This window comes from Paramisgurnus dabryanus, chromosome 24 (genome assembly GCF_030506205.2).
Source record: "Paramisgurnus dabryanus chromosome 24, PD_genome_1.1, whole genome shotgun sequence".
Taxonomy (NCBI): domain Eukaryota; kingdom Metazoa; phylum Chordata; class Actinopteri; order Cypriniformes; family Cobitidae; genus Paramisgurnus; species Paramisgurnus dabryanus.
Genome location: NC_133360.1, coordinates 18,156,952 through 18,184,070, shown reverse-complemented (window position 1 = coordinate 18,184,070; position 27,119 = coordinate 18,156,952). Strand labels below are relative to the sequence as shown.

Genomic DNA, 27,119 nt, shown 5'->3' with positions numbered 1-27,119 from the left:
TAAATGAATAAATGTAAATGTTAAGTCAATGTAAAGACACATTGACGCTTTCACGAGTGAATGAAGCGAGTAAACTCAAAATGTTCAAGTGGCAAACTATACGTGGTAGACGCGAATTTGACTCCTCAAACGCTGGTGTGAACCCACAGTAATCACCAGTGGCGGAATGCTTTACACCACTGAAATTCTCAGATTGCCCCATTCTTTCACAAATTTTTGTAAAACCTGTCTGCATGCTTTGGTGATTGATTTTATACACTCGAGGCCATGGATTGATTGGATCACCCGAATTCAATGATTTGGAGGAATGTCCCAAAACCTTTGCCAATATAGGATATGTTCTCTTCCACATCACACCTGATATCTTCTCTGGCAAGGCATCTTGGGAAGAATCTTTTGCCATGTCAATCTTTTGCTTATTCACTCCTGGCATTGTTCAGTTGTGATGTCTGGTCATGCACCATACACTGTATCCAGGAGGGACTTAAAGGGGTAGTTCACCTTAAAATGAAAACTCTGTCATCATTTACTCCTCTTCATGTTGTTCTAAACCTGTATGAATTTCTTTTTTTTAATAAATAAATACATTTGTGTTAATTGTAAATCAGAGTTTTGCATCTTGGTTTTGTTATGTGGATGTATGGAGGAACCCAAGAGCAGACGCGATGTATTAACAAAATACTTTTATTATAACACCAAACAGAAAATAAAACCCACGAGGGGGCAAAACAACAAAACAAGATACTAAATGAACACTAAACTAGACAAGACTAGACTAAGACACTAAACTTGACAAAACGCTAAATATAACTCACACTTGACTATGACTAGACTGGACTTGAGACAGAGTACTTACAGGATATATAAACACAATGCACAAGCACAGGACAACAAACACAAGGATCTTAAATAGAGGACAACTAATGAGGGCAACAGGTGACAGGAGTTAAACAATGAAGATGAGAACAACAAGGGAGCGGGGTAAAAGAGACAAGACACAGGGAACACGTGGTCTAGTAAACCAATACTGAGACCACGTGAACCCACACAAAACATGGGTCTGTCATGATTCTGCCACAAGACTAGATTAAACAAAGGACAAGATGGCAGAACCATGACAGGTTTACTCTTTGGCACTGCTCAGCATTTTGTGCATGTGAGGGCTGCTTCTATAATGCACGAGTACAGAAAACAATGCTTTTATTTATAGTTCGTTAATTAAAGAATTGCCATTTGTGTGATATATTTAACATTATGTACTAATTGGGGTGGTATGTTGGTTTGACACAGAGGGGATGCTGGCCCATGGCTTTGTATTGATGGCAAAATCTGGCCTATGGTGAAACTAATTCAGGAACCCCGATGTAGAGTATACAACCAGAGGTCGAAAAAGCAAAAAAAAAAAAAAAATTAAGTATTCTCCTACAATAAGAAACAGAGGGAAACTTATCTGGCCAAATAACTTGCATCACATTTTGAACTGCTTCAGTAATCACTGTGTTTTGTTTTTGTAATCACCACCAGTAATTGCATTATTTGCAATGCTGTACTGCATTATTTCCAATGCTGCCTGCTGTACTGTACATGCACAAAGTAAAAAAAAGTTACAATCTTGGAATGTTTCTACAGGCTGAGGACATAGATCGGTGGGCAGTTCATTTTGACTCTCTTCGTCAGGCCTTCGGGGTGGACGCTGATCACAGGGAACCTAACATGAGCAGCTCTCTTTCTCAACAACGGTCTATCTCTCGAGCACTCTCCACGGCATGGGAAGGAATAAGTGTAATTGGAGGGGAGAATCTTGGCAGAGCCAACGTTGAAACTACTTTGGACAACCAGCAAAGAACGAGGTTGGTTAGATAAGAACTTATATGCTAAAAACCTTATTTTCCCTTGTATCTATATCACTTTTCTGACTTTGTTGGTAAACCAGTAGTTATGGCACTAGTGTTACCGACAAAACTACAAACATGTTTTTATTTCCCAAGTGTCCCAAATATCTGTCATTCAGTTTTTTTGTCATTTTTTTATTAGTTTTAAGCAACTGTTTTAAACCTGTATTCTGTAAACTTTATGTCTAGGGGTATATTCTCCATATATTCCCCCCAAACCAAAAAAATTCATCACAATTACTATGACACTGTTTCTCATGTTCCAAACCCATGAAACTGATGATGAGCAACAATATTTAACAACATTTGACAACAAAATTATTTGGAAAAGTAATACATGAATATTGTTGAATACGTTCCCAAAGACGTTTTCAAAATATGTCATTAAACAAAATAAGCATATAACTTACTGTAAATTAGCCATACTAATAGCCTACTAATAGCAATGATTTAGGAGGCATGAGGCCAGCTCTGAAAAACACATTCTGACAGACTGTTATTCTGTTTGAAATATAAACAAACAACGCCTTTGTGAAAACTAATCCAATATTTGAAGACTACAATACTCATTTCTTGCTAGAAATGCAGTTAAAAGGTGTATAAAGTGAAAATGTAACTTTATTTACACTAAATTTGTGCTCCAGCCGCTTCCTTGGCCACCATTTTATTTTTTCGAACTCAACCAGGGTAAACCAATCATATTCTCTATGGATAGGTATCTCAGGAGTCAGAAAGTAAACCTAACATTGGATTCAGACATGCCTTGATAAATGCTGCCTCCAAAGGCAGCATTTTAGAACGTTCAGATGCAGCCATGATATTTTTCCAAGTAACTTATAATCGAATTAAACAGTATATATTTTCTTTTGACTCTGAGATGTTTAGTCAATTAATATAATAAATGACAGGCATCATATCAAACTAGACATTCCTTTCCATCTTACATGGAAATAACCCTTCAAAGAAGAATTACATGATAGAAGGAGTTTTACATGGGAGGGAAAGAAAGACCCAATGCATGGACTTTCCTTTGTTCTGGGAGTATAGGCCAAACTCACCTGAGTTTGTGACCAAGAATGGATTTTCAACAATCAGAAAGCCACCAGTTCACATCTGAACCTTTCAGAACACCTCTTCAAATGGACTATTGTCTGTATTTCCAGCATGCAAATGCTGCAACTGGACTTCTTCAAGAACCAGCAAAGCCATCTTCTTCCATCTATGCTTCTGATTGGGCTGAAGAGTGGAATGGGGTCTCTGTGTTGAGCCACAACACTTCAGAATATTTATTTTTGGGTGATTTTAACTGTACCATGTCGAACTTAGACATGAATCATATTAAACCTCAACTGCCATCTCGTAACCAGTTAATCCAGCTTGTCAAAATGCATGAGCTCTGTGATGTTTGGAGACAGTTTCACGAGACACAAAAACAATATACTTGGACTCATGTTTGTGACAGTGTGATTTCAATGACAAGATTGGATCAGGTTTATGTTTTTAAGCATCATTGTAATATTGTAAGAAAATGTTGATTTACCCCACTGTGTTTCTCTGATCACAGTATGGTGAAGTGTTCTGTTTTTTTAAACTGCATTAAGCCAAGAAGTGCATACTGGCAGCTCAACACTACTCTAAGTGACAGGTTCTTTAAGGACATGTTTAAACTGTTTTGAGATGAGTTTAGGACCACATATGGATCTTTTAAGTTGCTAAGACTGTGATGGGATTTTGGGAAAGCCTAAATAAGACAATTCTCTTTGCAGTATACTCAAGAATTATTGTGGCCAGAATTATTTAGATTCTTTGTCAAAAAAGAGGACACAATTGGCTGATTTGCTGGGTTTTAAAACACATGGGGCTCTGGTTAGGTCGAGGTTTCATAGTTTGGACCAAATGTATGCTCTATCCAGGTTCTTTTTTCAACTTGGGGAAAAAGAACGGTCAGAGCAGAGTCATCCATGCTCTTTGCACTGAGTTTGGTGGTCTATCGACAGACCCAGCTGACATTCACAAGAGAGCAGTTGTGTTTTATGAAAACCTGTATAAAAATGAACTTGGGGCAGAATACAAGAGTGACAGTGAATTTTTCAATGACTTACCCCAGGTGTCTGAGGAAGTCAATGGTGAGATTGCTGAGATGGTGCTTTAAGTTTGGGCGAACTGTACAAGGCTCTCCAAGGTATGAAGTCTGGAAAGGCGTCGGGTATTGACGCCTTGCCAATAGACTGGTCAGAACTGAGAGTGGACCTGCTGGAGGTATTGAATGAAAGCTTGGCTGAAGGCCAGCTGCCTCTGAGCTGCCGTAGAACAGTTTTAACACTCCTGCCCAAGAAAGGAGACCTTACAGACATAAAGTGCTGGTGCCCCGTGTCTTTACTTTGTAGTAGGGATGTGCATCGATGCATCGCGCTCCCATTAAAAAGACCTGTCTAAAATCGATTCTGAATCGAAAGGCTCCGATTCAGTGTTTCATGCACAGCTTGTGCATGTACTACGGCTCCTTGATCAGTAGGAAGTCCTTATCAATCTAAAATCACTACAAGTTTGACTAGTTTATAACGTTGCAAAAAGCAACACTCGTCAAACACAATCATTTAAAATATTCTTTATTATCATGAAAATACCTGAAACAATCTGAAGAACAGCGATATAAATATTCCTTTAGACATTTCCTGGAATAGTGTTTGGTATTCTTCTCACACGCATTGGTCGCCTCACAGACAGACATCACTCAATGAGACGCGAGTGCGCGCTCGCGTCTCATTGATTATTTCATTGCTAATTTCATTGATCACGTGCCCCTTTCCATGTTTAATGTATAAAAAAATACGGAGGGTGGGGGAGTCAAATTTACTGGTTGCACATGTGACTGGATGTAAAATTCAGTCGCACACTCTCAAATTTTTGGTCGCAAAATGCAACCATTTGGTCGCAGTCTGGAGCCCTGGACTCGCTTGAGGTCAAACGCCGCAGTCAGGGTGTTGAAGTCAGCTGCCTGTGGTTTCTCCAGGTGGATGTTGAAGTCACCAAGTACCAGTGTTGTAAAGTATAAAGTACTAGAAAGCAATAATTGAGTAAAAGTACAAGTATTGTACTAGAAAAAGACTTTGGTAGAAGTGAAAGTTATCTTTCAGGGCATATTCAGGGTTCCCATTATCTTCTTAATCTCAATCATCAAATAAAAATCTGTCTTTTCCAGGACTTTTTTTTTTTAAACCCTTAGCCTTGCACAATATCTATAAGTGTCTTATGAAGGCATGACTGATAGAGGAACAGTTTAGTCCAATATCCAAGTCAATCACATCCCTTTGGCAGGTGTGTGGTGTACTGCCCGGGTATGCGAGGTATGGGATATGCATGCTCTTTCTTCATGTATGTGCAATATGATAGGCATGGTGGCAGCGCTAGGCTTGCACCAACCAGCCAGCAGGAATAAGGGCGGTGATAGGGGTTTAGGCGGTGATAGAGAGGTGTTTGGGCCAAAGGATAGGGAAGTGTGCAAAAATGAAAGGGGTTCAGGAAGAGGCGAGTATCATGGTGGCTGGAGTGGATGAGGTTTGTCCTCCACCGGGAGAAGGACCACCAGTCTTCTCACATCTCTTCTAATAACTGTCATGGGCAGTGAAGAACTCCTCTTCCGGCCACCTGCCAGGGAAACAGAAAGGCCAGCACATGTTGCAATGTCAGCATCTCTGACAATCCCTTTACGGTCAGGATAAACTGTCAGAATCCGGCCCAGACGAAACTGACCTCTCAAAGCATTTGGATCAGCAATCCAGATGAGGTCGCCGACTTTGACGTTCCTCTCTGTCCGGTGCCACTTATGTCGAATGAACAGATTTGGGCCAGCTAATTCCCTCCACTTTTTCCAGAATCGGTCCACTCCGATTTGAATAGCCCTTAGACGACGCCAGGGGTGGGTCTCAAGTCAAGCCCTCTGGTGTCTCCTTCAAGCGATGCTCGACCCAATATGAGGGAATTAGGTGTTAAGTACTCTACCAAATCCTCCTGTTCTTGAGCTCTGGCATCGATTGGGCGTTCGTTTGTCAAGTTGGCTGCCTGATAGAACAGAGTTTGGAGCTACCCCCATGTGAGAGACACTGTAGTTCCTCCGAGGCTCATGAAAGCCCTCTTCAAAAGCTTCACAGCAGCTTCCGCAGCTCCATTCCTGTGGGGTGCATCTGCAGGGTGAAAATCCCACTTCCACTCAGTCCCGTTCTTAGCAGCTACATCTTCTATGGACACAGACTGCAAGCAAGCCAGATGTTTATGCAGTTCACACAAAGCCGGCTTGGCACCAACAAAGTTGGTGCCTCTGTCAGACCATAGCTTCCTTGGATGCCCTCTCAGAGCAACAAAGCGGGAATATGCTTGGAGGAAGCTTTCTGCTGACTGGTCATCAGTGAGGTCTGCATGGACGGCTCTTGAGGCCATACAACAGAAAACAATACCCCAGACCTTCTTGCTTGTTTGTCTTTTAACAGCATCTTTCACCTCAAAGGGGCCAAAAAGGTCAAGGGTTGTAAACTCAAATGGGCTTGCTCTTTTGGTACGCTCTTGAGGGAGATCATTCATTACTTGCTGGCACATCTTGGCTCTTTGCTTTCTGCAGGTGACACAGTTGTTCAGCACCTTTTTAACTGTTCTTTGTCCCTGCATGATCCAAGCTTTCCTTCTTGTCCTTAGAAGGGTAGAGGCGACACCTTCATGATTTTCTTCATGTGCCTCCCTGGCCAGTAGGGTTGCCAGCCACGACTGGCATGGAATTAGCGGTACAGCCACTCTATCCTCATCCCAACATTGGATTCTCCCTCCTGCAAGAGTCCTGTCTTTTCCTCCTTCTGAACAACCAGACGATCCAAGGTTGTATCACGGAACTCAACACCATCTTGAGCTGCAAGAGCTAAATCTTTAAAGGCAGTTGCTCTTTCTTCAACAGACAGGTATGGTCTTGCCTCCCACTTTGACCGATCTGGGGCCTGGCTGTTGCCCAGCCAAATTTCTACTGCTCGTCTCATCCAGGCAATGGTTCCACATAACCGTACCAGTGAACTAAACCTTTGAGGGTCCACAAGCTGCACAAGTGCAACACTGGTTGGGCCTGAACATTTCCTGGGCTGGGCTCCTGTTGTAACCATTGCTGAGAACGCCTTCCTCCGAAGTCCCCCGATCTCTTCAGCAACAGAGGGGTTAATCTCTCTGGCAGATTTCACAGGCCAATCGGATTCAGGCAACTTTAAAAATGCTGGGTCTTTCTGCCAGACTGACTCTTCAGCAAGCTCCTCAGGGGATGCTCCCCTTGTGATGAGATCGGTGATGTTCTGCTTTCCTTCGACCCACATCCAGCTATCTACTGATCCAGCCTTTTGGATTTCTCCAATCCGGTTTGCAAAAAATGTCTGAAAGCCATAGCTATCCTTCTGGATAGCTCCCAGGATTGTCTGACTATCGAAAAAATGGATCCACCGATCAACCTTGATGTAGCAGTGCTTCTCGAAGTATGTCTTCAGGCGGGATGCAAAGACAGCCCCGCACAGCTCTGCTTTAATGACATCACCTTTCTGGTCTAGAGGGGTGAGCTTGGCCTTTGACTCAACCAGCTTCACTATGACTCCATCTTCTGTCTCCCACCGTAGGTAAAGAACGGCTCCGTAAGAAGCTTCACTCCCATCGGAAAACGTAATCCCCATTGGGCGGCCTATGGCTCCATGGGGTGTGAGACTCCTGTCGAATCGAAGTTGGCCAAGCCTCACATATTGCGCAAAGAGTTTTATTGCATCCTCTCGAAGACGTGGTGAAAGGGGATTGTCCCAGGTGTCCTTAGTAAGATGGTCTCTTCCTGCTTCCTGAAAGGACTCTCTTATGAGCATCACTCCTCGTTGCTTGGCAGGTGAGGCCAGGCCGATTGGGTCATAGAACCCTGCGATCTGACTCAGCAGTATTCGTCGAGTGAGAGGATTGGGGGTGTTGCCTTTGATCTCATCCTCTTGTAGATCCAGACCAATCCTCATCTTCCCTCGCCTCTTTGAAAAGTTAACTGACGTCAGCACGCAGAGTTTGTCAGATTCGGGTTCATATCCCAATCCCAATGCCTTATTCTCCTCATCCCGCATCTGGTTGGGGAGTATCAAGGTCTTGGGCTCAGTTGACCTGACGTTGCTGGGGTCAGTGGGTTTTTCACTCCTCCCACTTTGGCCTGTCAGGACCCAGGGCTTTAGGGAGAAACCACCTGCTTTTAGGATCTCCTCCACTCCTTCGGTCATCCTAATTAGAGTTTGGAGATCATCATGCGACGTCAAGATGTCGTCCACATAGCAATCCTCTGTCAGGATCCGGTGTTCTTCAACCATAGATGTGAACTGGGGTAGGTTTGCCGTCTCTCTCATGGCAACCTGAGCGATGCATCCGGCAGGCTTGTCGCCGATGTTGACCCTGACGATGGCAAACACACTGATTTCATCTTCAGGGTTATCCCTCCAGAGGAATCGATGGAGGTGGACCTCCTCATCCTTCAACCACACTGAATTATACATTTTCTTAACATCGCCAAGAGCAGCATACAATCTGCTCCTGAATCTCAGCAGAACACCTCGGATTGGGTTGAGAACATCAGGGCCTTTATGCAAGAGATTGTTCAGGCTTAACCCTTTAAACTCCTGGCTACTGTTCCAGACTATCCTCACTGGCGTTGAGCTAGAATGCGGATTTGGGTAGTTCCAGCCCGTTCCAGCCCTCTACCTCTTCCTTCGTGAGCTTGATGGCTGCTCCTCTTGATACCATCTCACGGATCTGCTCTCCATATGCCATTTTCCACACAGGTTCCCTTAGCAGTCGAGCCTCAGTGTTCTTGAAAGTTGCCTCCACTGCTCGGCGGTTATCTGGCAGAATTGCTGGGTTTACTTTCCATGGGTAGGCTGCATCCCAGTGTGGGGCATCACTGTGTTTGTCCATTAACACATAAGAGAGGCAGTCCTTTATCTTTTCTAAGTCCCTTTCTTCTCCAAGGGTCATCTCTTTGCCTCCCGGAGGGCACTTGCTGCACTTGCAGCTCCCACATTTCGGGTCACACGCTGCTCCAATGCTATCCCACTTGAACCACTCAAACACCTCCTTATTTGTGGCAGTGGTGTTGCTGGTCACTTTTTCCATTCTTGTTGGGACCTCACTCAGGTTTTTGGCATCCACAAGGACCTCCTTATACACCCTTGAGGATGTTCTCATAGATCTGGCAAAGTGAGTATCAGACTGGTGCAGCGTTAGGTCGACCACCTCGAAGAGATCAGGGTGAGTACCGCCAATGGTTTTGCCTAATGGGCCGTCCCAGAGGACCAGATCTCCCTCCAACTTGAACGGCTGTGGAACTAAACGACCTTCCCTGTGGCTGATCAGAAGATTGATGTTCTCAGGGCGGACCAGCTCTTCTGCAGCGATATCAGGAAAGATCTTTTGTAGTTGTTGTGGAGTAACAGTTTGACTTATCTCCGCAATACTCTCAAGGCCATAGCAGAGTAGTTTGTGTTCTGTTACTGTCCCCTTGGTGGTCCTCACTCTAAGTCTCAAGGAGTACCTCTTAGTTGTAACCGTTTTTCTCATCCCTCCTATTCCGTGGACAATTAACTTGATGCTCTCACCAATCAGCCCAAGGCGCTGGGCAGCGTTGTTTGTTATATAATTGGTGTCAGAGGCAAGGTCAATAAGGGTGCCTATCAGCTGGCCTGAGTTGGTTGTCACTTCCAGTAACATCATTATAACTGGGTACTCTTTCAGTCCACCTCCAGCAGTACAGATCGTGGTTGAGGATTTGTTGGAAAATGCCTTCCTGAATTCTGCTCTTAGTTCTGGAGTGACTTTCACCAGGAGCTCTTCTTGCTTACTGGTCAGCCCGAGGCCTTTCCTCTCTACCCTTTTGATACCTTGCACCTCGCTGCCAGTGTCTTGAGTGATGGACTTGGGGCACAGCAGATAGTGGTGTGGCTCTTCTTTGCGGCAGTCCATTTTTCTGCAGAGGAACTTAGGGTTGCAATGACCATCCTTTACATGGTAACACAGGCACCGATTGCATATCCCATGGATCTTCAGATGGGCCTTCCTCCTCTCAAGATCCATCTCCCTAAAGGCTTTGCAGGCAAACAGCCTGCCAACGTGTGTCTCATCAGCACAAGCAGTGCACGAGCCCAACCTGGTTTTCGATTGAGACTGTCTTTGGCCTGAGGTTACTTTGGAGAATGCCTTCTTGACTCCTCTTTCTAGCTTGTCTGCTGGGCCTTTCCCTGAGGAGCTTCCATCTCTATAGCTTGTCTCCAGCTGATCCAGCTCCTCCAGGATCGCCTCCTGCTTCTTCAGGAAGTGCAATAAGCAGTCAAAGTGGTTATATGGAGCAAAACCATTCACAGGCTCAGTCTTGTGCGCAATCCATTTCTCCTTCAGAGAGCTTGGTAGCTTGCTTTCAAGGGACTGTGCTACCCAACGATTCTTTATAACCTCTTCTTCTCCCAAGATCACAAGGTTACTAAGGGCCCGCTCCACTGCTTGTATCAACTCAATTGCTTTCCAAGGGCTGTCTCCCTTCACAGGGGGTAGGCACTGAACCTCCTCTGATATCTTCAGGACGATTTTCGCCTTGTTCCCGAAGCGGTTGCTGAGGCGCCTGAACATTTCATCTGCCGATGCACAGCTGGACAGAACCAAGTCTTTCTTCACCTTGTCGCTGAGGCTTGCCAAGAGATGGAATCTTGTTACACCAGCCGTCCTCTGTGGGTTTCCCAGCTGTTCCAGCTCTTCCCACTCAGCCTTCCACCGATAATAATCGGTCATGTCTCCTGAGAACGTAGGCAGACGTGTTCTTTCAAGACTGATCTGTGGTCTGAAGCCGTATGCCCCAGGATGCAGGTCAGGGATTCCTTGTGGTGGTGAATATGGAAGCGCAGATGCTCCAGTACTGGGTATAGGTGTCTCACTTGGGATTTGGGGCTGCGTGCCAACTCCAGTGTGCTCCTCTCCAGACTATTCTCTTCGTCAGCACCTGCTTCTTCAACCTCTTCTCTCCCGACGACCTCTTCGGTCCGCTTCAACTTTTCCCAGCTTCGCACCCAGTCATTCAGTCTATTGACTAGCTTGTATAGCTGCTGCCTGTACACTGCTATCTTGGCTTCAGAGACAAGACTTTCCCATTCAGACACCTTCTGCTCAAGCATTTTAATTCTCTCCCCCAGGCCCTCTCTTAGACATTGAAAGTCTTCTTCTGGCAACTCCTTCACATCAGTGTTTTCCACTTCAGCGCATTTTTCCTCTGCACCTTTGGCGTACAATTTAAATTCAACATAGGCAAATTTGGTCCATAATGTCTCCTTAGCGAGCTGGAGCGTTTCTGTATATGTGGCAAGGCACTTCGCCATTTTCTCTTCCACATGAACCGCTTCATTTCCTGATTTTTCTTCCTCATTGTCCACTTCTTCTAGAGCATCAACGTATTCAAGTCCAATGTCGTGCACCTTTCCAAAGTCCACTCCAAGTGCTCTGATTTCGCCGATAAGCGCCTTTCTTTCTAGAAGGTTTACAGTGAGGGACAGCTTTTTAGCTCTCTTGCTGAAAGAGCGCTGTGCGGTTGAGCGCATTCCTTTTAGGACCACTAATTCTGCTGAATCCATCTTCCTTTTCCTGCACTGACCAAGGCACTGTTACACAGAGTGGTCTATTCGGCCTGTTCCTCTTCCCTTGGTGTTCCTTAAATGGTCAATGCTGATAGGGCGGTGGCAGACTTAGCTTTACGTGCTCGGACCGTTGGTTTATTACTGTTCCGTGTTCTCCCCACGGAAAGGGCAACCCAGTGTACAAAAGGATATTACTCTGTATTCCACATTTATTCTTTATTTTTCTTCAAAAATGTAACAAGGTAATAAACCTGAAATAATAAGAAATGCAACATTCTCGAATGCATTGCATACTACAAACAGTACAGCTCCCCAGGTCTTTGCAGTCAATAATAATAAATAACATTCATCAAAAATATGAATTAAATATAAATACACAATAATACCATTAATATACAGATATACAAATACAAATTACATATAAATATATAACATTATCAATAGTATTTAAATATATAAATACAAATATACAAGACATTATTAGTATATATAAATACAAATCAAATACAAATATCCTAATAATAATATTAGTAGCATACAAATACATAATAATAATAATATCATCATCATAAATTTCATGTATAAGCTTCATATTTAAATATAATACACCATGTTCAAGCCCTATCAAACTCTATGTAAAAGCTTACAGTCTTTTTAGAAGCAGGAAACTACAGCTCCCAGAATGCCCTGCGGCAAACCAGGAAGTACTGTTACGTAAAATGTCGGTCCGCGACTCATACAAAACCAAACATTCACAAAGCCAAAGAAATGAAACAGGAATAAAAGGTATGGCACATCAATCTTATAAGTCTAAATGTTATATATATGGTCGCTACCTAGTCAACTTATAGAGATAACGCTATGCTCTAAAGTTATCAGTTAACAGCTTAGATCTACCGAAGCATAGCGCTATCTTTAACGTGCAACGAATGTAAACACAGTACAAAACATAGCATGGTGACATAAAATAACATGAAGCATATAACATAAATGCAGTCAGGATAACATATGAAATAAAGAGCTTACCAAATGGCTGCACACCGGGTTGAACGTCAATACAACTAACTGAATCTCGCGCTTCCTTTTTAAAGTATTAAAACACCGGTCACATGCACACTCCCCTCTTAAAGAGACACTGCATTATTGGGCGGCTAATATTTCTACATAAATGTTACTTGCAGCATTTATTGCTCTAATATATAATACATTTTTCATTAAACATGTACATAAGAAATAACAAAACTTGACACAAATGACAGAACACCACAAAACACAACAATGTGATTCTTCAGGTTGGACGGGGAGTTTTTAAATGACACAATTTAAGTGATTTTCGGTAGGCATAAGAGGCGCTTTATTCGGTAGTAAGAATCTTTAATTCCAATGTACAAAAACATTTCTTTCAAATACGGCCACGGGTGTATAACGTTATCTTTCCCACCCTGTTCACCACTATCGTCGGTGTGGTCGTCTACGATAACGGGAGGTCCTCCAGTAGGTGCTTTCATTGCGGTTTCAGTTGTGCTTCCTCCTCCTTTGGCAACATTACGCTAAAATAGAGTGTACGTGAAATAGAAGCTGCGTCTCAAACCGCACTACTTCCTGACTCTTTGCCTACTATATAGGATGAAAGTAGGCGATTTGGGATGCAGCGAGAGTGTGCGGAGCGTAATGCAATCTAGAAGCACTGATTCGCCAAAACCTCCCTTATTGAGGTCGCACACATTTCTTCTAATTTTATTTTGTAGTAACGAGTAACGAATATGCTTAGTGGAAAATATCGGAGTAATAGTATACATTTTATCTAGAAAATGTAGTGGAGTAAAAGTGAAAGTTGACATAAATTTAAATAGTGAAGTAAAGTACAGATATGTGAAATTTTTACTTAAGTACAGTAACGAAGTATTTTTACTCCGTTACATTACAACACTGCCAAGTACTACTAAATGAGTACCATCCTCTGGGAATGAAGACAGAAGTACATCCAACTCCTCCAAGAAGTGTCCAAGTTGACCTGGGGGGGCGATAGATTATAAAAAAATGGATTTAAGTAGGGTGGATGATAGTAACAACGTGCGACTCCAAAGAGCTGCTGTCACATGAAGGGGTTTGCTGTTGGAATTTCCAGTCCTTTGGAATGAGCAGACCAGTTCCTCCACCCCTTCCTGTTGTGCGAGGACCGTGTGAGAAAATGTAGTTGTTGGAGAGGGCAGCCGGAGTGCAGTGTCCTCTGGTTAAATCCTTGTCTCAGAAAGTTCTTAAACAGAAAGGCGAAAATGTGAATCAATGGCAGTAATGAAATCTGCTTTGTTGACAGCAGATTGGCAGTTCCATAAGCCAATGGGAAAAGTCAGTGAGGCAATAGTGGAAGAAGGGAGAGTCCGGATGTTATTAATAATTCGCCTGCGGTCACGTGATACAACAGATTTACAAGTTGCAATGACAGTAGAGATTTTAAAACGCATAGTAAAATTATAAGAATGGGAAATGAACAAGAGAGGAAAAAAGAGTAATAAATAGATGAATAGAAAAAGTTAGGACAAAAAGTGCAATACTCAAGTGCCCTGTCGGTGTCTCATGGTCTTTACACTCTTTGGTCTTCACGCGACGAGGGCTGCATGCGACCGCTGCCGTGGTGGACTGACTGCTTTAATAAGTGCTTCATTTGTGGATTGAAACCTAGCAGGCCACGCCCGATAACAATCAACAACTAAGTTAATGGCAGAAACTACTGTAATACAGTAACACACGGGAGGACACACGGGAACAAACGTGAATTGCAGCACGTGAGACAAAGGTAAACAAGTGAGCATTTCTTAGCAATGACACTGCGCTAAAACTTCACAAGTCTAAAAACAAATACACTTACACGTTTCTGTAGACTCCTGTTGATAACTGCTTCACACACATTTCACAAAGTACATATTGTAAGTGTAAATATTCATAAACTCAACACTTCAGAGGGGTTTTTCGTCCGTAAAAGTTTCTCTGTTCGCTTTTTATTAGATGTAGTATACGCCTATAATATATGTACATTTTAAATAAAAATATATGTTCTATTTCTAGTCATTTATTTTGGTTTGACCAACTAAAAAATACATAAGTGACATTAAGAGATTTTTTTAAGTTACTTTAATCAATTATTTAGTGATATTTACAAAGCCACTGAATATTTTTTTACAGTTATGAATTACGGCTGAAAGGATTAAAACAGTCATTACGCTGACTGCCTAAATGCACAAGAAATGTATTATTAAAGGTATTATAAATATAAATATGTAAAACTAAATAAAGATATCATATTCTGACTGCACAGTATGTAAGCATATGTTTTCTTGTTTGCTCTGCGTGGGTTTAAATGCTGTTTTTCTAAATAATCATTTCTAAACTTTATTGGTGATGGTTGAGAAGAATTCCTCTTTCCATATGTAAAGATCACGTAGCTACACCTACAAAGTGTCAATTTTAACATAGATAATAGACATATAGATAACTTACTATAACATATTTATTTTGAGCTAAAACTTCACATGTGTACTCTGGGGACACCAAAGATTTATTTGACATTTAAAAAAGTCTTGTGACATGGTCCCTTTAAACGACTGTGAAACATATAAAAAACACTACAATATTTTCGCAGATGTTAACATTCACATTTCTGTTTCTCTACAAAACAATGCTATAGCCAGTTACATACTTTTGAAGTTCCGCATTCCGAGGCGAAACGTTTGTTTTTTGTTTTGGTCTCTTTGATCCTGCCACTGCCAATTTAGCCAATAGTGTATTTCGACAGCTCGGTGAGCAGTTAAATGAGACAGCAACCTCTGAAATGAGATGCAGATTAAGGTATAAATATCCATTAGCGGGTTTGTAATTTGCAATTAACAAAAACATTGCAAACGTAAATGTTGGAAATAAACATATGCTTTCTATCGCGAATTGTGCTCCTGTAGGTGTCTGGCAACTCAAGAGGGGGCGGAGAATAAATTTTTTCCAATATTTAGAATTTAGACTGTGATACCAAGTTTAGCTAGCAGTAAATCTTACATACAGCCCGTTTAATGATGACTACATCATGGCCATAGGGTCAACTAGGGTGATGGCGCAGTGGATAAGACGCACGCCTTTGGTGTGAGAGACCCGGGTTCGAATCCACTGTGACACACCATTGTGTCCCTGAGCAAGGCACTTAACCCCTAGTTGCTCCAGAGGCATGCGACCTCTGACATATATAGCAGTTGTAAGTCGTTTTGGATAAAAGCGTCAGCTCAATTAATGAATGAATAAATAAATATTAAAAATATTAAATACAATAATGAGATCTTATCATATTTATGTCTGCTTAACTGCCTGGTTGCCTGCTTTTTGTTTAATCTCGCCTCTCAGTTAGCTTCTACAGACAGTATTAATCTTCTTTGTACACTACTTGCAGCAGTGTTCTGTTAATTTGCCAGGGAAGACCTGCCCCTTTCAGGTGTGTTTGATTTCTTTGAATTAACAGAATTTTGTTTTTAGATGTGTTGCAGTTTGTATTGACATTTGTTGTTTTTCACGTCCTGGCCACCATATCTGAGCCTGCCTAAGTTACTGTATCTTAGGGTGTTTTCACACCTGAGCCTTTGTTTTAGAACCCTGGTGCTTTTCTCAGTTTGTTCAGTTCGTTTAGGCATATTTGAACACTACAATCACGCTTAGAACCGGCACAATTGCAAATAACCAGTTCCAACTAACAGGCTATTTTATTGCTTTATTAACCCTGAACATACCTGATAGCTCTTTGTTGACAAATTCTGGTGAGCACATCAACACCATTCAAAACTAAATCACACCTGTTTCTTATAAAACGATTTCTTTTTGCTCTTCTCTTCTTCAATAGGTACATTACACAAGTAAGTGTTGTTCCTAATGTTTGGCTTCCTGCTCAAAATAATAAAGTAATATAACCGCAGTTACCAAAAAGCCACAATAATCCCACAAAGCTAGACAACTTTGAGCTGAATTATGGAAAATAAACATATGCACTGTGACCAATTAAAGGAGACTTTACTTGCACGTGACTTGTATTGTCCGTATGGAAATATTGCCTTGTGAATGCAAACCGAACCAAGATGAAATTGCAACATTGTAGGGCTTAAACCCCCGGTTTCAGAACAAAGTAACTGATCTACAGGTCTGAAAATAAGCGTAGCCTGCTAGATTTTATCATTAAATGGACAAAAGTAACATCATCTTGTAAAATTTTCCACACACAAAAGAAAAAGTATTACAGGTTTGGAACAACATGAAGATGGGCAAACAATTATTTTAGGCTGTGGTGCTAAGATTATGCATATTTCAAATTCCCCTTTTGATTTCAGTCATCTTCGCACCATGACAGCCCTGCTGGATCCTGCTCAGATTGAAGAACGAGAACGTAGAAGAGTCAAAGAGGTTGAGCACCAGGTGGGATTGAAACCAGCTGTCACAACTTTACCTGTGCTTTGTTATGCGTATTCATACCAGAAAATAAACACACACACACACACACACACTTTATATACAATTATATATTCAATATTAAAGAGGGGGGATTTATGGCGACACAATATATTTGCATATGTATACTGTATTGTGTGTATGTAGCCTACTGTACAGATTGTATACAAGTTGTATATTTTGGACCAAAATCAAAGTGCCTTGTGATCTAGAGCACAGAGTGATGGTAACATCTCTTTCAGTATTTCACAGTAAAGTACATCTCTGAATTCAAGAAATAATTTAATCTATGAAATGTAATACGCCAACATCTGCAGCACTCATGCAGCCCCATACGAGAACACTTGACACCACCATGCTTTACTGCTTTACTGTTGGTACAATGAATTTTTTCATTGTACTCATCACCCTTGCAATCAGTCTGGATCCCACCAAACCAAAAACGCAGCTTTGCCATCTTTGTTTTATCACTCCAAAGTATAACATTTACCCACAGAAGCCTGTTTAGAATTTTTCATACCAGATGGTACCTCTGTGAGTCGCCCAACTTTTTCAGTAAGGTTGTTAGGAGGAATTCCTAATTCTGTTCTTCATAATCAAAGAAGTACAGTCCACCGCTGTAACTGACAAGAGATAAATGACTTGATCTACATTGCTTGTCATTCATTCTTAGTTGCTGCTTAGAACTTTTCTTAACTTTGTCATGTCACTGGACACACCCACCTCCCATTGCCAAACTGTCGCTCATGTTGCTGGAAATTAGCAAGCTTTCATTGAAATTAATGAGATCATGTTGCTCTGCCACTACTATTTGCTGGCAGTCTAAACTGGCCTTAACTGTCAGTTATCCTGTGGCTATCTGTGTGATTATGGATTTCCTAACACATTCATTGGGTTGTACTCATTTTTGCTTGAAGGTCCGGTTCTTTCTGTGTTTTTGAAGCTTTGATTTGTTTACAGTGCGCAATATAACATGTGTTCATGTTTCACATGTAAAAAACACTGTATTTTTCACACAATTTACTTATCTGTATAAGGTTGTTTGTTTTCACTGTCCTAAAATGGTCTGATGTCTTCCTTGTTCTATGAAGTCCCTCCTTCAGAGTCGTATATAGAGAGAGTTAGGACACCCACATAGACGTCTGTTGGAAGAATGGAATGCGGAAGTAACATGGTGGCATGTAGTGACCCATAGTTCCAAACACAGCACTGAAGCCCATTCATTTCAATGGCAATTTACTGTATTTTCATCAGTCCCTGTTTAAAAAAAAAGTTATAAACATAGTAAGAATTGTAATCAATTTACATTACAAGCTAATATTTACCTAAAATAGCTGAAAACCTATGCAAACAGACAGGTTTGGAACTGTAGAACGTTACATGAATCACGTGACCGCGCGGCGGCGAAATCAAAGCGTGTCGTAACTCTCTCTTTATATGACTCTGGTCCAAACTGGCCATTCGCAGTAGGCTTTGTAAGAGGGATTCTGTTAAAGAAAATATATTGCCTGGCAGTGAACTTTGAGCTTTATTATTTTACAGGTATTATTTATGCTATTATAGCAACATTACACACTAACTAGGGGATCAGGAGGAACGTGACCTTTAAACTATTTTGTTAGAATAGTTCAGTTTTGACTAATCTAATTTAAAACCAATTAACCAGATTTGCACACATTTCATTGTGTAGGATGCCATATAGAAAGTATACATTTTAAAGCGAGAGGGATGTTTTTCTGAGAAATCTGTCGAGGTGCACTCATTTACAATATGCTGACCACATATAATGTGCAGGAAGCAGTTAAGGCTCAGGTAGAGGAACGCAAACGTCAGAGAGAGAAAGAAGAGGCCACCCAGCAGGCACGTGAGGAAGAAGAGGAGAAGAGATTCGAGAGAGAAAGAGAACGCCTTCAGGAGCAGTTTATGAAGGACACAGAGCGACAGAAAAACAGAGAGGTAGGTTCACAAATATGTATGTATGAATATGAAATTCATATGCCCGTTTTGGCCTAAGACCAATTGGATGGCCTAAAAAAAATTTTGAAGGTAAAATACAATAAAAAGGCATATAAACTAAGCCAAAAAGAAGGTGTGTTAAGGTGGGCTTGCTGGTATTGTACAGTATACCATGGTTGCTTTATTCTGATTGGCTGAGAAATGTTCCATGGGTGTTGATTATTTTTCTGTAAACTGCACACCTAACCTGTCAAATGTCTAAAAAAATAAGCACCAGAGAAATGTTTGTGGTAACCATGGAATATGTGGAATAATTGACTCCGGTCCTTTGAATTACTGTACTTGAAAATAATGCACACCCACGGTAGCTTCGCATCGTGCCGCATTACCACCTTGGGTGTGCATTACTTTAGAATAATTCAACGGCCCCTACTGTGCAAAAGTCTTAGGCCACCATCACCAGGGGCCTCATGTATAAAGCATGCGTACGCACAAAACAAGGCTGGAAACGTGCGTACGCCAGTTCCCACGCAAAGGTTGTGATTTATAAAAAAAAAACTTGATGGGAGAATGGGCTTGCAGGGTGGGATATTAGGATGATTCATGTACGCACACTTGCAGGTGATCTGTGATTTATAAAGGGAACATTGCTTTGTTTTATAAGTCTTCATAATTTTTGGTGTATGCCATTTTTGGCTTTTGTGCGTAAGTAGGCTTTTAGTAAGAATCCTACGAATAGTTTTATACATGAGGCCCCAGTTTTGTTGTTTAAGCAAAGTTTTCATGTTCATCCATATTTATTTTTCACTCTTTTTTAAGATATAAACAGAATATACAGGAAATATGTACACAAAATTAAAAACAAAAAATGTTTTAGAACTAAATGTCTTCTTAAGGCATCAATCAGTATTTAGTGTGACCTCACTTGAAACTTTTTTGAGGAGAAAAAAAAGTCCTGAAGTCATTCGATTAGAATTAGAAATTAGGATTTAATTTCATTTAGGTTTAAGAGATCCAAAAGCTTGCTATTGCTCAAGTGTAAGGGGAGCTTATACTTCAGCTTTTAATTTTATACTGTTTTTAATACGACCCCAAGTCAGAAAAAGTTGGGACACTGTAGAAGTTGTGAGTAAAAAAGGAATGGAATAATTTACTTTACAAGTTATATTTTATTCACAATAGAATATAAATAACATAAAATGTTGAAAGTGAGAAATTTTGAAATGTCATGCCAAGTATTGGCTTATTTTGGATTTCATGAGAGCTACACATTGCAAAAAAAGTTGGGACAGGTAGCAATAAGAGGCCACAAAGTTTAAATGTACATATAAGAAACAGTTGAAGGACCAATTTGCAACTTATTAGGTCAATTGGCAACATGATTGGGTATAAAAAAGCCTGTCAGAGTGGCAGTGTCTGTCAGAAGTCAAGATGAGCAGAGAATCACCAATTTCATCAATGCTGCGGCGAGGAATAGTTTTCTGAGTTTTTCTGAGAAAAATTGCAAAGAGTTTGAAGTTATCATCATCTACAGTGCATAATATCATCCAAAGATTCAGAGAATCTGGAACAATCTCTGTGCGTAAGGGTCAAGGCTTGAAAACCATACTGGATGCCCGTGATCTTCGGGCCCTTTGACGGCACTGCATTACATAAAGGAATGCTACTCTAATGGAAATCACAACATGGGCTCAGGAATACTTCCAGAAAACATTGTCGGTGAACACAATCCACCGTGCCATTCGCCGTTGCTGGCTAAAACTCTATAGGTCAAACAAGAAGCCATATCTAAACATGACCCAGAAGCGCAGGTGTTTTCTCTGGACCAAGGTTAATTTAAAATGGACTTTGGCAAAGTGGAAAACTGTTCTGTGGTCAGACAAATCAAAATTTTAAGTTCTTTTTGGAAAACTGGTACGCCATTTCATCCAGACGTAAGATGACAAGGACATCCCAAGTTGTTTTTAGTGCTAATTTCAGAAACCTGCATCTCTGATGGTTTGGGTTTGCATGAGTGCATGGGCAGCTTACACATCTGGAAAGGCACCATCAATGCTGAAAGGTTTATTCAAGTTTTGGAGCAACATATGCTCCCATTCAGACGTTGTCTCTTTCAGGGAAGACCTTGCATTTTCCAACATGACAATGCCAGCCCACATACTGCTTCAATTACAACATCAAGACTGCATAGAAGAAGGATCTGAGTACTGAAATGGCCAGCCTGCAGTCCACGTCTGTCACCAACAGAAAACATTTGGCGCATCATAAAGAGGAAGATGCGAAAAAGAAGACCTAAGACAGTTGAGTACATAGAAGCCTGTTTTAGACAAGAATGGGACAACATTCCTATTCCTAAACATTGGTCCTCCTCCAGCTGTTCCTTATATGTACATTTAACTTTTCTGGCCTCTTATTGCTACCTGTCCCAACTTTTTTTGGAATGTGTAGCTCTCATGAAATCCAAAATGAGCCAAGATATGGCATGGCATTTCAAAATGTCTCACTTTCAACATTTGATATGTTATCTATATTCCATTGTGAATAAAATATAAGTTTATGAGATTTGTAAATTATTTAATTCCTTTTTTACTCACAATATCTACAGTGTCCAAACTTTTTCTGATTTGGGGTTGTACTACATACACATTTCCTGTATTTTCTGGACTGAGAAATAATTATTTATGATCACTACACAATTGCAAAAACAACAAATCTAATAATAGCATGGCGCCCAAGACTTTTGTACAGTACTGTACATATATATTACTCTTAGTAGTACTTTTTGGCATGTTACATTCTCATTAATTTCAGGAGTTGCACATACGTAAAACTGAGGAGCTGTATCTGAGCATTCAGAGAGCCCAAGAGGAGGCGCTTAAAGACAAACACCTTCAGAGAATCAAAGACTTGGCGAGAAAAGGGCATGATGTCTCCAGACTACTACGCAGTCTGGAAGGAGACTCAGTACCACAGGGTGTGGAAAAGGTTTTTATATTTAAATATGTGATATTTTCTGTGTTGCTTATCACAGACTTTTCTTTTAGTCTTTAGTGGTCAAGAGTCACCTGATACATCAGCAAGCTTAATATCATCTGAGATTCTCATCAATAAAGTAGAATCTACTACTGCACCATCTCCACGAAAAGATATCGCTGTTCAGACAGGTAATAAAAAGTCTCTATTGTTCTTAAATGAGTACCAAAAATTTTAATTGTCAATATTTTTTCCCAAGTTATATTTTTTGGCTTTTTTATTATTATTTGACCTTCATTATTTTGAGAGGACAGTAGAGAGAGACAAGAACCCCACCTTCTCTGGTTGCCTGAAGCGCTATGTCGCTACACGTCTGACACATTAACCATGGCTCTTACTGAAAAACAATCTGTCAGTATTTACTAAACCTCATTCATTCTCAAACCAGCTCTTATTTTCTGTTATTGAGAACACAATAAAATAATAAAATTAATTTACTGGAGGAGCAAAAGGTACAAAAAAAACTAGAAAGCCAAACTTTCACAAAATGAAGGAAACAAAATAGACAAAGGGGTTAAAAAAACACTGTAAGGTACAGACTTATTTTGAGAGCTCATCTGTAACATTTAACAATTATTAACAATGAGTTAATGCATTAGCTAACACGAACTAACGATAAAAAATACTTCTATAGCATTTATTATTCTTTTTTTTAATGTTAATTTCTGCATTTACTTCTGGACACAGTGTGTGACCCAAATAAACCCAGTGCAGAAGTAACACACACCGCTCCTCCAAACACCCACACTTCAAGGAATTCCCAACTCAACAATGAAAAACTAGCTGAGAGGAGTCATGGCACAGAAAACATCAACACTGCACCCACAGAAGCTGAAGCAGACCCTTATGAGCCTTACGCACGTAACCGCAGAAACAGTAAACCGCAGCCCAGAAAAAAGCCTGAGTGGAACACACAGAGACCCAGTAAAGCTTTTATCCCAGCATCTGAGCGGTACCCTGAGGCTCTGCAGCAACACAGACAGAAAAGCAGGAAACAGAGACAGATGGAGCTCATGATGCTGGTGGAAAAGAACACCGTATCAGAAACACCTCAACAAGATCTTCCACCACAACCCATCATTAACAACCACAGATCTATAGCACAAAAGCATAAAAACCCAGCACAAAAACAGGTGCTGTTCTAATACATTATTAATCATGCATGACAAAAAAAGATATACTGTACATGCCTGTAGTGCAAACTTTTTAAACTTTTGCTTGCCAATGTGTGATATTGTTTTCTTTTCTTTAAAGAGTGAAAATCTACTGCAAGAACAATCAACATTTGAAAGGTGAGCAGCACCACCAAAAAATACTATTAGAATGAACACTGTTCAGATTTGAACGGCACTATGTCTTATGCTAGGTCACTTCTTTCCATCGTTTGCCACTTTTAACATATTTTCCTGACTGATTTGGCACATTGGTCAGTGATAAGTAACCACTTATGTTACAGGGCCTAGATAGAGCAAAATTCATTGGTGGACACAAAACACTTTATTAAACCCTGTATTGTCCGCAACATGGATGAACGATTTTTCCTCAACAAATACATGTGAAACAATATAAACACAACCCTATGCCGCCTCTAGTGTTTATGTCCAGTGTGTTATATACAGTAACATACGCTGCAACGTCATCATTGTGTACAAACAGTAAAAGGGTATATAATCGTGCCATAATTGACTATGCAACTTAGATAGAATAATATTGAAATAACCAGGCTCATCTGATTTAGCGTGGTCAGACAACATTATGTTACTCTTAACAGGAGAGGTGGTGATCGCGCAGTGGATAAGACACAAGCCTTTGGTGTGAGAGACCAGTGTTTTAAATCCAATTTGTTGGGCACACGATTGTGTCCCTGAGCAATTGTTAGTCGCTTTGAATAAAAGCGTCAGCTAAATGAATAAGTAAGGATATGCACTGTTAGCCTCCACGCATTTAATTCAACTTAAACTAACGCCAAATGCTAGTCGGATCTCCAAAATCCTCAGCTGTCAAAGATACAGCATCATGGGGGTGCGTTTCTAGATATAGAAATCCACCTGAGCCATTTACAAACTTTTCCTTAAATATCCAGAGAGAACAAAGCATATAGGAATTTGGTACTGATTGGTTGCTGTAAATCAGGAGTGGGGAAAACTGGGTCCTGGAGGGCCACTGTCCTGCAGAGTTTAGTTCCAACCCTAATCAAACACACCTGAATTTAATTTTCAACTAATCCTGAAGACTTGAATTAGATTTTTCAGGTGTGTTTAATTAGGGTTGGAACTAAACTCTGCAGGACAGTGGCTGAATCCGAAATCGCATACTGCCATACTATATAGTAGGCAAAAAGCAGTAGGCGAACGAATAGTATGTCCGAAACCTCAGTATACGTAAAAGGGTAGGCGAGAATTAGCGGGATTTTGGACTATTTCTCGCGAGATTCAGAGACACGTGTACTTAAGTATCGTCCGAAACCGCGTACTTACTGAAAATGTAGTAGGGGAAACAGCACGTGAACAGAGTAGTACGTCCGAATCCTCAGTGTCCATAAAGTCAGTAGGCGAGAAATCCCTGGATGCCCTACTGAGTCCGCCCAGATTTTGAAGCGTGCATCGGATGGACACTTCTATCCCAGCTTTCCCATGATGCCATGGGAAAGCAAAGCAATCGACCGGAGACCAGCCAATCGGGTGATTTCGATACACACACAGGGCTGTTCCTCAGCACCCAGACTTCACGCACAGACCCTGGATATACCACAACTAAATTGCTCAGCTGATTCATGAAAATAAAGCTGTAGAATTGTCACAGCTGTGTTGAGCTGACAGTAAATATGTGATGGTTTGTTAGAATGATTCTTACTAGGACTGGTTGTTAAAATCCCTATCTTTCAGCACAAAATTGATGTCATCTTGGGTGGAGTAGAATTTTCACAGAACTCATGGTGCCACCAGTGCGACACATCTTCAGTTGTGTGCCCGACCTCATTGGGTGTTTCGGCCACTTATCACAAGACACCCTCTGCCGGGGTTGGCCCACCACGGGTTGATCAGACCCGGGTGTGTGTCGCACGATGGTGGTACCAAGCGATCATTTGGCAGTCCATGTTGCGTCCCTTCGTTTCAGCCACAGCCAGTGGCTGCTCCGTTCCGCTGCAGTGGCAAGTTCTTTGTCTGCCTTCCGTTGGGACTGCCCTCTGATCCCTACTTCCTTCAAGAGCCTTGTGGTAGAGCTGGCTACAAAACCTCTGCACCCCACCTCCACTGGCCACACCTTTACATTCCAGTTCCGCCCCTCTGCTTCAGCTGCTAAGTTGGCATATTGCAGTCTCTTCCGTTCGAATGCCTCATCGATGGCATCCTCCCATGGGACAGTCATTTCAACAATGAAGACACGCCGGCAGGACTTGGACCAGAGGACAAGGTCTGGGCGCAGGTTGGTTGTTGCTATTTCGGGTGGGAAGGTGAGCCTCTGATTAAGGTCTACCCGCATTTCCCAATCCCGGGCTGCGTTCAGGGGGCCAGAGTTTGGGATTGAAGTGTTAGTCCACTGTTTCTCCCCTTCCCGCATGAAAGTTATTCTCTGTGGAATGGCAGTCTGGGCATTAAGAGGCATGGTATTGGTGGTTACCCTCTTGTTCTCAAGTTCGGCCGCCAAGCACCTTAGTACTTGGTTGTGGCGCCAGGTGTACCTTCCTTGAGTTAGGCTGGTTTTACATCCCACCAAGATGTGTTTGAGGGTTGCTGGGGCTGCACACAGGGGACAAGCTGGGTCCTCTCCATACCAAAGATGTAGTTTGGTTGGGGATGGCAGAACATCATAGGTGGCTCTGATGATGAAACTTATCCTATTAGCCTCCATGCCCCACATCTCACTCCATGTGATTTTCCTCCTCTCCACGCCATCCCACTTCATCCAACAACCTTGCTGGACTTGGGAGACAGCCTTGGCGCACCTCCTCCACCACCATGTGCCGCCGCTCGCTTGGAGTAGCCTTTTGCCACGTGGGTGTTGCTGCTTCCAATCCAAGGCCTGCTCTGCCATATTGGACATGCCCCACTATATCCCGGTGTCTGAGGGCAGCCTTTGCCGCCGCAACCGCTGCTGCCGGCTTCCATTGCCTCCTCGTTGCCAGGGTAGGAGCAGCGCCTCTGACGACTGGATCCCAGGATTCGGTCAGAGTCATTTCCAGCCTTGCTTTGGCACATTTGTACTCCTCCACCAGGCTTGAGATTGGCAGGGAGAGGGCTCCATTGCCGTATAGGCCAATGCTGGTAAGGCATGTTGGCAGTCCAAGCCACTTCCTCACTTGTGCATTCACTAATCTCTCCAGTCGAATGGCATGGGAGAGTGTGACCTCATAGATAGAAATTGGCCACATGATTCGGGGCAACAGCCCAAACTGAAAGCACCACAGCTTCAGCTTCCCTGGAAGAGCAGTGTTGTTGATCTTCTTGAGGCCGCTGATTGTATCCTGTCTGAGTTGCTCCACCTGCTTCGAGTCTTTGAGTTCTGCGCTATACCAGCGGCCGAGGCTTTTGATGGGCTTCTCCAGAATTGTTGGTATTGGCTCGTTGTTAATCTGGAACCTCTCATTGGTAAGCTGGCCCTTTACAATGGAGATACTGCGGGATTTGCTGGGTTTAATCTCCATTCTTGCCCATTTGATGTTTCCCTGGAGTTTGTCCAACAGGCGTTTAGTGCATGCATTTGTTGTTGTTATTGTCGTCATGTCATCCATATACGCCCTGATTGGAGGAAGACGCAGCCCACTCTTCAACCGCTCGCCTCCTACCACCCATCCGGATGCACGAATAATGAGCTCCATCGCCATGGTAAACGCCAGTGGAGAGATTGTGCAGCCCGCCATTATGCCTATCTCGAGGTGCTGCCAGGCAGTTGTACTAGTCTGTGCTGTCACACAGAACTGAAGGTCCTGGAAATAGGCTTTGACCAACCTTGTGATACCCTCTGGGACATGGAAGAACTTGAACGCAGTCCATAGAATTTCATGCGGCACTGACCCAAACGCATTGGCAAGATCCAAGAAAACCACATGCAAATCTTTCTTTTCCTTCTTGGCTGTCTGTATTTGGTGCCAGATGACATTTGTATGTTC

At 41.9% G+C, this 27,119-nt stretch overlaps 1 protein-coding gene across 2 annotated transcripts in view; it reads left to right on the top strand.

Moving 5' to 3' along the window:
* The window catches only part of ccdc66 (coiled-coil domain containing 66), a 119,049-nt gene that overhangs the window by 85,583 nt on the left and 6,347 nt on the right, over window positions 1-27,119 (top strand). For both annotated transcript variants that reach the window (XM_065259369.2, XM_065259367.2), the window contains exons 11-17: window positions 1,630-1,850; window positions 16,903-16,987; window positions 18,815-18,976; window positions 21,788-21,950; window positions 22,021-22,140; window positions 22,697-23,142; window positions 23,264-23,301. In XM_065259369.2, the coding sequence (XP_065115441.1) occupies window positions 1,630-1,850; window positions 16,903-16,987; window positions 18,815-18,976; window positions 21,788-21,950; window positions 22,021-22,140; window positions 22,697-23,142; window positions 23,264-23,301 (1,235 nt within the window). The remainder of the gene's footprint in view (window positions 1-1,629; window positions 1,851-16,902; window positions 16,988-18,814; window positions 18,977-21,787; window positions 21,951-22,020; window positions 22,141-22,696; window positions 23,143-23,263; window positions 23,302-27,119) is intronic.